The sequence below is a fragment of the Myotis davidii genome, unplaced genomic scaffold (assembly GCF_000327345.1).
Source record: "Myotis davidii unplaced genomic scaffold, ASM32734v1 scaffold262, whole genome shotgun sequence".
NCBI classification, from domain to species: Eukaryota; Metazoa; Chordata; class Mammalia; order Chiroptera; family Vespertilionidae; genus Myotis; species Myotis davidii.
In genome coordinates this window covers 985,818-997,659 of record NW_006293541.1, presented here as the reverse complement: position 1 = coordinate 997,659, position 11,842 = coordinate 985,818, and the positions used below count along the sequence as shown (strand labels likewise).

General features: G+C 53.3%; 1 protein-coding gene across 1 annotated transcript in view; it reads right to left on the bottom strand.

Moving 5' to 3' along the window:
* Positions 1–440: 440 nt before the first annotated feature.
* CDH26 (cadherin 26) overlaps positions 441–11,842 on the bottom strand; it is a 33,838-nt gene continuing 22,436 nt past the window's right edge. The window contains exons 10-19 of the mRNA XM_015566212.1: positions 11,583–11,822; positions 10,286–10,510; positions 9,534–9,736; positions 6,668–6,745; positions 3,583–3,657; positions 3,409–3,506; positions 2,954–3,036; positions 2,819–2,860; positions 1,268–1,333; positions 441–723 (exon numbers count right to left, since the gene is read on the bottom strand). Of these exons, the coding sequence (XP_015421698.1) occupies positions 461–723; positions 1,268–1,333; positions 2,819–2,860; positions 2,954–3,036; positions 3,409–3,506; positions 3,583–3,657; positions 6,668–6,745; positions 9,534–9,736; positions 10,286–10,510; positions 11,583–11,822 (1,373 nt within the window). The 3' untranslated portion in view covers positions 441–460. The remainder of the gene's footprint in view (positions 724–1,267; positions 1,334–2,818; positions 2,861–2,953; positions 3,037–3,408; positions 3,507–3,582; positions 3,658–6,667; positions 6,746–9,533; positions 9,737–10,285; positions 10,511–11,582; positions 11,823–11,842) is intronic.

Below are 11,842 nucleotides of genomic sequence, written 5' to 3'. Positions count from 1 at the left end.
ATAATTACAGAAATATGTATAATCACTAAAATGTATTTTCATTTCACCCCCAATATTACCTGTTATTAACAAATTGCTGGTTAACCTATAGATTATATTTCATCTTCGTTCTGAGCTGGGCTGCTAATGGAAGCAAGAAATTATATTCAAGTTTAATTTAAAAGCTTCTCTGGAAAATCTATCTGACGAATCAAATTTTTAAAAAAGCATAACCTGCTATTTTGGTTCAAGGTGTGGGGCCTGAGAATATCAAAGCATCTAATCTGAACTCAGAGTCTATCCTGATTCTAAGACTAGGAGGAAGGAAAGAAAGAAGAAAGGAAGAAAGGAAGAAAGGAAGAAAGAAAGAAAGAAAGAAAGAAAGAAAGAAAGAAAGAAAGGAAGGAAGGAAGAAAGAAAGAAAGAAAGAAAGGAGGAAGGAAGGAAGAAAGGAGGGAGGGAGGGAGGAAGGGAGGGAGGATTATTTCAATGGACCATAATGTCTTGCACTTTTAGGAGATGCTCTGGGATGCATGTCTTCAGGCCTGGGCCCCAGCCAGTCCAGCAGGCTGGGCAGTGACGGTGTATGCTCTGAGAAGGCAAGTGAGCTCAGACTTTCTGCCCCTTCTAGCTCCCCCTCCTCCATGTAGATGTGAGGCAGGGACCCGGGGTCTGCGGCCAGCACATGGAGCCCACTGAGCTTAGAGGAGGTGAAGGCCAGGTTCTTCCCCACAGGGCTCGTTCCTGCAGCTCCATGAGGGACGCCTCAGCTCCAGGTTATGAGGATACGGTGGGCCACCCCTCTGTCCCCGCCATAACAGACGGTGCTACGGACTCAGCGGTGGCAGCCAAATGAGGGGAAGGAGTGCCATCACACTTTCCAGCTAAGTCCTGGGAGGACGTATGATGGCCCTCAGCAGTGCCCCGCCCTCTAGTGGATTTATTCTGGGGGTTCATCTCTCCACCACCTGTGCCCCGACACCTGCTGTTCCCTTCCCAAATGACCATGCCCAACTGCCAGCCTCCACTCAGCAAACTCCAGCTCCTACAGGCCCACGCCATCGCTCTGTGAAGAGTTTTCTGTGTTTTTCTGGTCTGAGTGACTCCATAAATGTTTGTTGGGTGGATGGACCGACGGCCGAGGTTAAAGGGCTTCCCCCCGTGTACCTTCAGACACCTCTGGGAGGGGCTGGTGCAAATCTGAGCCAGTTAATGCATCTCAGTTGCAATGGGTCAGCAAGGACCTCTGACCATCACTAGCTAACAGTGGCCCGAGGGGTGAGCTCACCCAGGGCCTGAAGACGCTCAGAATCAAACATCTCAGAGCTGGAGGAGGCAGGCGGTGGGGCAAGGCCTGGAAAGAGGAAGCCGAGAAGCCCCAGAGCCCACGGAGCTCTCAGCCGTGCCCTCCCCTCGATCGGCTGCCGGCTGTCCCCACCTTCCGCTGGCTGCAGGAGCCACTCCAAGGCTCCCTGTTTAACTGGAAACACCATGGCCCTGTGGTTACTGGTGCCCACAGGTGAACATGGGAACCTCCCCCCTGCATCTGCCCGTTGCCTGGGTCCACGTATTCGGGGACTGAGGCTACTGCGGCATGTACCCGAGGGGGTGGGGCAGGAGAGGCAGCTCTGGACAGTGGCCAGTAGTTGCCCGCATCCTGGCCCATCCTTGGTGCAGCGAGTGGATCATTAATGACGAGGCTGGGTACAGAGGCAGACACGCCGCAGCGGCTGTGCCGGGCAGATCCCAGCTCAGCATCCTGGCTGATGAGTGCTGGTTTCTGCACCGAGTCAGCAATTTTAGAGTCCCCCTAAGATCAATAATTCATCATAAACCTCCAACAAAGTAGAAAGCTCCCAAGGGGAGAACCAGGCCTCTCCTCTGTTCTGTGCCAGCCTCGCCTGCTGCAGCCTCTCCTTTCTGGGCAGGCCCTGCTCCTGAGCCACCAGGCCCACCCGGCTCAGCTGTTTGGGGGTGCACAGGCGGGAGGAGGGGCAACCCAGATGCCGTGTGACAATGTCGTGCTGTGCTTATGCGGCTACCTCACACCCGTGTGCACAGAATCGCCCCTGATGCAGGGGGATGTCCCCACCCTCCTTTACAGATGGGAGCTGAGGACCAGGCACTGCCTGACACTGCAGCGGGATCAGGCAGCAGGTCTGCAGGGCCCGGGCTCTCTGGGTTCAGGGTTGCTTCTGGACTTGGGGACAGTGGTTTTTTGAGCAGCCACTCAGCACTGTCCACTCTGCAGGACTTGGGAGCAGGTGCGTGGAGGGACCAAGTCCACACCGACCTCAGGGTTGTCACTGAGGCACAGAGCGCCCCCCCCCAACCCCCAGGCACCAGGACAGGCCCAGGAGGAGGTGACATGGGGGCTCTCTACCCCGCCACCATCTGCATCTCACTCCCTCAAGCTGTACCACCTGGCACCTGTCTGCTGCCCACTCTGACAGCCATGGGAAGGGTCGTTGGATTTCACAAAACGGGGTCCCAGGACCTCAGGTCAGACACTCTGCTGAGCACCCAGACCCACAAATGCAGGGTCCGCAGAGTTGGGGCCTGGGAGCAACGCTCTTGAACAAGCTCCCCAAGTGCTCACACCCAGGAGCCCGGGCCCCTGCATTTGGCCCCATTTCCACCACGCTCTATGTCTGTGACCTTGGACATGTCACCTAATTTCTCCGTCCCCGGTTTCCACCTTTTATAGGTGAGGAAAAGGATAGCTCCAGCCCAGGCGGGCTGATGCGAAGACTGAATGAGTTAGTATCTTTCAATCCCTTAGAGATGCGCTTGCCAACTAAGTCAGTCTCCGCAGATGGGCCCACTAACCTTGACCTACTCCTCTGCACTTCCACTACCACGGGGCTGAGCCCCAGCTTTCCTGCAACAACACATGGAGCCCCTGGGAGTCAGAAGTCGCATCTGCTGCATCTGTGTGCTCCCCGCATCCCCGAGTGGGGAGCACAGAGCTCACCCTCAGTGACACGGCTCTCCTCAGGCTCCTCCTCTGGAATCACCCATGGCTTTGCCCAACTGCCCACTGCCTGTGCTGAGGAGCTTCCAGGAGAGAGCTAATGTTATCACCAACAATCCCTAAGCCTCGTCAACCACGTGGTTCATGATTCCCCAGAAAGAGACCTTTCACTCTTGTCTTGGGTCGTGTTCTGCGGAAATAGCCCCTGGAACTTGATCCCATGAAAGTGCTTGCCCTGGACCCAAGCGTGCCTCCCAAAGTCCTACACTGAAGCCCCGCCCACCCTGGAATGGTATTTGGAGGTGGGGCCTTTGGGAGATAATTAGGTTTAGATGAGGTCATGAGGGTGGGGTCCTTGTGATAAGATTAGTGCCCCTTAAGAAGAGACGGGTGTCTCTCTGCCATGTGAGGACACAGCAAGAAAGTGACCATTTGTGGAGCAGGAAGACTCTTACAGCACCCGCCCCTGCTGGCCCCCGATCTCAGGCCCCAGGCCCAGGACTGTGAGAAGCAGGCCTGTGTAAGCCTCGGTCTGTTGTGGCTGCAGCCCCAGCTGACAGCAACAGCGGTTTAGGGGAAGCACCCCCAGCTGGGCCCGGATGCGGACGCCGACACGGGGAAGCCTCTACCTGATGCAGGATCTCCGCCATCACTCCTGCCCTCACTTCCAAGGGTTGTCTGGGCACCCTGGTATCCAGGTAAACCTGCAAAGCAAAGGGGTAGAGCCTTAACCCCTCTGAGGAGCCCTCCTCGAACTCCCCATCAACGGCCTCTGCTGGCCAGAAGATGGGGGCACCGTCCAGATGGAGGGTGGTCAGAGCTCTCCTTGAGGGAGAGTAGGATCGAGGGCAGCTTGGTCACGCATCACCTGCGTGTGGTAGAAGAGAGAGGAGGAGACCCTGCAAGCACATCACTAGAAATCCTTCCAATCACATTGCCTTTTCTTTCTGCACAAAATATATGGAAGTTATAAAGATCGTGTAGGTCGTCCTGGCAAAGATCCATGGGCAAGCTTGACAGCTTCTTTACAGGGATGGAGCATGGCAATGTGATTTGCAAGCCCTGTTTTGGGTCCACAAAAGCTTAGTAAGACTCCTTGTGCCATGGGCATGGCCTCAGCATTTGTGAATGAGGCACGTCCACCCCTAGGGACAAGATCAGCTACATAATTTGCAGGACCCAGTACAAAATGAGAATGCAGGGCCCCCTGTCCCAATATTAACAAGTTCAAGATAATGACAGTAGAGCATTAAGCCAAGAACAGGGTCCTTTTGAGCCTCAGGGCCTGTGCTATTGACCAGGTTCCATGCCCAGAACACTGGTCCCACCAGGACCAGAGGGACACACCTCTCAATGCACAACCCTTGAAGGGTGGGTTAGTGGCATCATCTCTGTGCAAAACAGAACAGTACATTTCTATCTTAGCTTAAACACAGGCTGAGAAATGATAATGAAATTATAGAGGTCTTGAATTCTTTTTTTAGAAGCTTTCCATCATAAAAACTGTGAATACCGTTTTTAGTTTTTGTCAGAAAAAGTATTTTTTTTTGTTGCTAAAATAATAGCTAGATACACTAGTGACGTTGGAGGTCTGTGTTTGAGACCTGCATTAAGAGTGTGGTGCCCAAGTCAGCAATCTGGGTTTGGTAATGTACTGTGGTTACGTGAGAGGCTTCCCTGTGGGCAGGTCACACAGGAACTCTCTGGACTGTGTTTATAAGTTCTTGTGAGTCTGAAAATTATTTCAGAAAAATCATTTTACAAAGAAAAGCAATCGTTCTAGAATTTGTACATAGACTACGTAAGGACATGGGGCCAGGGGACTCAGAGCTCATTTTGGCAAGAGGTGTGAAGTCACTGGGCTAGACTTGGGTCAGGCTCAAAGCCATGAGCTCTGACTCTTAGAGATGATCACTGGCGCCCTTGGGTGGACATAAGAAAACATACTCATTTGTGAGTGTCCTAAAAGGTGCCACATTGGATCAGAACTACCAAATAACTCCTAATAACACTCAATGATGACAATAGCTAGCTGGATAGATGAGAAGGTCTTTACTGACTATGTGTTCATTCCACCAGTATCACAGAATCTTCTAGAAAGGCCACTTATAAGGGAACAGTCAATCATTAGTGAGATGACCACAGCAGGCAGTGAACTTCTGTAACTCACTGGAGTCCCGGACAAAATGTGCTTGGTCTGATGCATGTGCTGGAGGTGGCAGCACTTCATTTATATCCTGGGGGGAAACGACGGTTTACCCAAAAGACAATGCATGTCCCTCCAGTTGGAAACAAAGCAGCTGTGAGTGTCCTTCAGCATGCTTCCCTTGCTCACACTCTCACATGCAAACAAAAATGAGCATTATGATAAGGGGGCGGGGGGAGAACGTAGGAGTGAAAAAGGAAAGGTGGAGAGATGCAAGGAAAAAAAGGCTGCAGCAAAATGGCGTGTGTGACCTAATATGACTTGAAGATGCAGGTTCGAACTTCTAACAATGATGACAGAGGTACCCACGAGTTGAATATGCACGTGGACAAGGTCTAGAAGGCGACAGACAAATGAAGCTGTTTCAGTTTAGGGATGTGAGGCTTTTGCTTGAGGTTTCTATTATTTTCGTAGAGGCCCTTCAATAAAGAAATAAAATTGCAAAGAAAATAAAGCAGGCAATGGACCCTACCAATGGTGCTATCTAAGATAGTTTGTGCTTTGCAGCCAATTATAATGTGCCAGGTTGCCCAATAAATCATAAGGACAATGTAATTTAGGGAAGGTATGTGAATGCTGTTTATTTAACCTGTCACCCCAGGTGCAAATACTATTTGCAGGATGCCATGAAGGGAACCCAGGGACACATCAAGAAGTGGAAGGCACAGGCCTTTGTTTCCTCCTCTGTAAATGGAGGTGTCCTTCCCGACAGGTTCTGGTAAAAATTCTGAAGATTTGAGCTTGTAGAGGACACACGAGGGCATGGTCGGCAAATGAGAGCAAGTACTGTGCTACAGGGGCAGCTGCTGGCCTCTGGATGCGTGCGGATGGTTAAAGAGAAAGGAGAGAGAAGACCACCACCAGCCCATATGACGTCTGCGCATGGATGAGGAAGGGCAGCCCTGCTCACCCCTAGCCAAGCACCTGCCCCATCATTTATGGCAGCCCTGCACTCATGTGCTGTTCCACGGGCGGGATCATCCACCACTTAGAGAGGGAGAGTTAGCCAGGGTTTTAAGTGCCATGGAATCTTCTGGTGAGAATATAATTCCCTTTCCAATTCTTCATCCATTCTCCTAGGGACGTCAACAGAAAGTCTCTGTTTGGGGCCAGCATGGATTTGATGCCTCCCTTTTCACAGACAGAGACCCTTTGGCGGGCAGCATTTTCTACCTGGAATTATTGGCTCCTATTCCTATTGCATCTATTTTCCACTCCACACAAAAAAAACTGGGTTTTCATTGACAATTGAAACATACCAGTTCCTATCTACAAGAAATGTACTTTATTTGGACACCAGTCCATTTAAAGAAAAATATTTAAAAGTATACTAGTACAAGCAGCAGAAGCACGTGGCACAAAGTCACAAAGGTGGCACTGGGCAGGTGTGGCATGGGCTTGCGGTGGGGAGCGACTGCACTCGGGTGCGAGAACAGCCAGGCAGTTCCTGCCACAGAAACCATCTGCAAAGCCACCTTAAACCCACGCAGCCCAGCAGCCACGCTTACCTTAGCACCCAGCGCAGCGCCTTCCTCCGCTGTGTGGGTGGGCAGGGCTGGCTTCTGATTCCTGACCTCTGACCCTATCTGTGAGACACAGGGCTGAAATAATGATGGCAAGCATAAGGCACAAAGCAAGGAATAACATCTCCCCCAACGCGAACACAGGCCATCCCAGAAAACATCCAACGGCTGTCCTGCAGATAAAGTGCAGTCATTTAGGGACGGGGCTCCTGTAACTGACGGTGGGGAAGTGGGGCTTCTGGCTCAGTGTTTCACGTTAAGCAATGCTAGAAACCCTCGTTTCAACAGCGGCTCGTTATCTACAAGGTAGTCCTCTGAGGCTTGCGACGATGGCTCTGGCGGTGCAGCATGCACCATCTCCTTCATTCGTCATCCAACAACTACTCGCTGAGGGGCTCAGATGTTGACGGCAGCTGCATTTCTCTCCTGAGAACTCACCCGCTTCCCCTTAGAAATGGGAAGCATCACACAATCTTACAGACCTTCCTCATGCGCATCCGAGGCCAATGGAGACCCTGACCCGGCAGGAATCAGGCGGGCCTGTGTCGGCGGGAGAACTGTGGGAGGAACTCTATGGGAACAACGGCCCGCACCTTTGCTTCCACGTCCTCTTCCTCCTTCTCAGGGCCTCACAGGCAAGGCTCACCAGGTCCGCGCTGTGGGGTCCTAATCCTTTCTTTTTCCTTCTTCCTGATGGAATACATGACCAACTTTTGTTTGTGGTCGACAGAGGGTGGAATCAACGGTAGGCATCTCGGATGAGGCGAGTCCTCCCAGGAGCACGGAAGGCCCCAGGTGAGTGTGCGCAGGTGTAGCAGGTGCATTCAGGTGAGATGATCATGGAGAAGCGTGCACTCACGGAGATGTAACCAGTGGTTACAAAGACATAATTAGTAATTGCTGTCAGTAAGTCTAATATTGGCAGTCACTGTTGATTGTGTGTCTGCCAATACCCTAGTCTGTGCTAAAAACTTCACATGTATATTTTGGTTAAATTGTCCAATAAATTTAAGTCAGAGAGAACATTATTAATCTCACTTTATATGTGCAAGTCGGGGGTCACCTAGATTATGTAACCACAGTTTTGTGATCTAAACCCAGGTTTGCTGTGTGCCCTGTTCTCAGAGCCCTAAGGGGACCTTGGCAGGAATGGAGCATAAAGCCAACGTTAATCAGAGGACACCTGAGCTGAGAGTTAGAGATGAGAGGGAGGATGTCGTGGGACTAGAAGAGGACAGAGAACCCTTGTCCTGCATGCGCTCCTCCCTCCGACAGCTGATTCTTGGCCAGTGCCCTTGGCCACCAGACTCCCTCCACCTGCCTGGCCTCAGCGCTGTGATGACAAGCTGCACATGCCCTGCTTCTGTGGCTGCTTCCTCTTTCCAGGAAAGCACCACCGAGCCGCTGGCCAACAGGAACAGCACCGGGGCACCGCCATTACCCCTTCCCCCTGAACGGTGTTGGCAGCCAGTGCGTGGCGAGGCCACTTCCCCCAACTCCTCCAAGCTCAGCAGCCCCAGCTCCACCCCACCAAGCAAGGGACTAAGCACAGCTCGGGCGGGCAGGGATGGTTTGTCTGTTACACAAAGCACTGCGGGTTGTCAAGACAGTTTCCTTCTTCAAATGACACAAACTGGGGAACTGCTGCTCTTATTGCTGGGGGGCGGTGGAGGGAGGACCAAGCTATGTGGAGAGTTTGGACCATGCTTCCTGCCGTCTCCTCTCTGTACCAGGAAGGGCTCAGTGGGCCTGTGTGGAGGTGCAGGCGTGCACATACATCTGCAGCGTGACCCAAGGCTGTTACATGCTTCTCCCTTGCTGCATGCCAGTAGGGAAGAGAATGCGAGGAAGAATCCAAGAAGTCTTGGAGGACCACCAGCTTCTCCAACCCCCAGTCACCTTGCGGAGTGTCTCCCTATTTACTCGCGCATGAAGCCAACATCCATCAGCAGGTCTTTTCCCAAGAGCATGTTGTGTTGCAACCACTCTCCTCCCAGGAGAACACCATGGGTGAGGTCTAAGACCACAGAAGGTGGGCCACCTGCGGCCACTGTGACCAAGAGGTGTTGCCTTTTGACATTTGGCTTTTATTTTTTAGATCAGCCACCTTAGTTCTTAATGAAGACAGACAGGGACATTCACAGTGCTTCCATCTCATGGCAAACTCAAGCTGAGGGGGGCTATGAGGACAGCTGAGATATGGCAGGGCTGGTGTCCGGGCAACTGTGGGTGCTTCCAGGGCATGGTCTTTTTTGATCCCCAAGAAAGCCATTGGGTTGATTTTTATCCCTGATACACAGAGGAGGATGTGGGGTTAAGTGATGTGCTCAATATGGCGCAACTAATAAGATGCAAAGCCCGGGTCTTGTCTCTTTAAGGCCAGCAAGCGGTGCTCAGCCTCTGCCCTTGAGGAAGGGGGGTGGTTCTGCCTTACTTCAGGCCACAGCCAAGAAGCTGTGGGCTCATTTGATTAGTAAGCCCCGCACATTGTCCATTGAGAAAACCACCGGTCAAGGCATTTTCTCCTAAACAAGGTTTCTCAACCTCGGCACTGCAGACACTGGGCACACACTGCTCTGCTGCGGGGCCACGCTGGGCGCTGGAGGGTGTTTAGAGTATCCCTGGGCTCCACCTACTAGGTACCAAAAGCATCCTCTCCCCCCTCCGCCCCCCAGCCGAGTGTGACCATCAAAATTGTCTCCAGATGTTACCAAATGTCCCCTGGGGGGCAAAACCACCCCCCATCGAGAAACAGGGACCTAAAGCAATAAATCAATTTAGTTAAGTTGGACAACATTGGGGATGTTTCCCTTTTGTTACTCAAATTAGAGTGAAGACAGGAGAGGCGGGCACAGTGAGTGGGAAAATAGGTAGATTTATTATCGACATCATTGTCACGAAACACAAAGTGCTGTTTCCTTACCTGGCCTGCGATGGCTCTGCTCTCGTCGTTGTACATGATCAGGGTCTGCAGGCCCTCTTGGTGCAGGGCGGGGCAGCTGTGCCTCTGGGCTCCAGACACGCAATCGCATCGCAGCACGAGAAGCAGAGCGACTGCGATGAGACAAAGGGGAGTGAGGTAAACAAGCCCGTCTGTATCAGAGGCCTCACAGGGCCGTCTGTTAACTTGGACCTCAGTCGTGAATGACAGGGTCATGAATGACAGGGTCGGACGTGCCTTAATCATCTTAGTAACTGCAGAGCTCTGCACAGCCTGGGGCACAGGTGCTAGGTAACTGTTTGTTGACTTGGTTGACTAATGCCATGTAACCGGAAATATGGTGTTTATTTGAAAATCTAGTTTCCTTATTTGCCTTCCCCAAGCCCAGGAGCCCAGAAGCCCAGACAGACATCCGTGTATTGCTGCCCCATTTACAAACCTCGGGTCGCCCTGTGGCTCCTCTGCTGTAGATTGCTGCTCACTAAATAGAAGCTCCTTTTGCCAGACAGACAGCATGTCTGACCAGGTCAGCCACCTTTGATCTGAGCCTGGGACTCAATGAGCCTCCAGGTCATTCTCCCAGCATCCCACTGCTGTCTGCCATCACCTGCTCCCCACCCCAGAGGGCTCCATTCTCCCAGCTTATGGCCTGGACCGCTGACCTGCCAGAGCCAGGAACACCATGCAGAGAGGAGCAAGGACCCCCACAGGGAGCTCTGGTCCGGCAGCTAATCGCTCCGCCGCACACGTGGCTCCGCCAGGACAGGAACAGACCCTCACGTGGACAGTCTGCTTCTGGGAAAGGCCCTGTCCATCTCCGATGGAAAGTGGCACTGAGTAATCGCCAGGAGGCAAGCTTCTCAGCATTAAAAGTTCAACCGACCGACCTGCAAGGGAAGGGAGTCATGAATGCAGGGACTCCCACGTTTTTCCACTGCTCCACAGATGTTTACAAAGGCCACTAGGAGTCAGGGCTCTATACAAGAGTTAACCAGATGCAGAGTTAGAGGGGCCATTGCCAAGTGAGGGCCAAGTGCCCTCACTTCCAACAGCAGCTGCAAATTCAGGGCTCGCATGTTGGCCAGCCGAGGGCAGAAGCACGCAGGGCAGAGCCCAGAGACGTGGAGCCAGGACACCGGTGAGTGACCGTTGTCAAGCAGGGAAGCCCCCAAGCCTGGCATCCTGAGTCTCTATTGGCCTCGGTCGTATAAGCCTGGTTGGCTGTCCATGTGACACAAAGCCCCACCTGAGACACTCTGTTCTGGTGACTGACACAAACCCCCAGGCAAACCCTCTTATCGGGCAGGACGATCCCAGGGCTTGAGGATGTGCTCCCAGGCCAGACCTCTTGTGGGGAGAGGTTCAGGGCGCTGCCACACACTGGGTCAGGGAACTGAACACAGGAACTCAACTGAAAAAGCAAGCTCCGCTCCACTGGTCTGTTCGTAAAGCACAGAGGAGGGTGCTGTTGGCAGATGCCAGTGGTTCCTCCTGGTAAGAGCATCCCCGTTCCCCTTTGGAGAAGCCCACATCCTTGAGCCCCCAGCCCCTGTGAGTCAGGAGAGGCTAATGCCAGATCCCAGCCCGCTCCAGGTGAGGGCTCAGGACCAGCCAGAAAGCGAGCTCCTCCCCACTGCGACCCACAGTGACCAGCAGGACAGGTGACCCACGCCATGCGGGGAGGTAAGTGCTCTCTCCAGGTGCTGGCATGAGCCTCCAGGACTCCTGGGGCCACCCTTCGGCCCCCAGAGGAGAACCTTCCAAAGTGAAGGGACCCAGAGAGCAGTGGTGCCGAGGGAGGGATGGGCAGCGCCAGGGACGGCTCGGGTACCTGGACATGGCCCAGAGGGGCACAGGCTGCCTGGCCCCTCAGTCACAGACGCCAGGAAATCCCTTTGGGCCCAATTCTGAGTCCGGTTTCTGTCACCGCGGTCCTTTACCCCTGGCCTGTGCACTCACCCCGATTTTCCCCCAGTTTCCACGTGTCTCCTGCATGTCCCTGCGTGGTGTCCAGTTCAAAAGTAAACGGGTCCGAGGAGGGCTCCAGGTCGCCATCCTCGGCCTCAATGAGGAGCGGCTCGGGCTCCGAGGACTCGCAGACCTCCAGGTACCGAGAGCGCGGGTGCAGACTCGGGGCGTTGGCATTGATGTCGGACAGGAGGAGCGTCAGGGTCCCCGTCCCCGTCTGTGGCGGGTGACCTGGAATTCCAGAAGGGTTG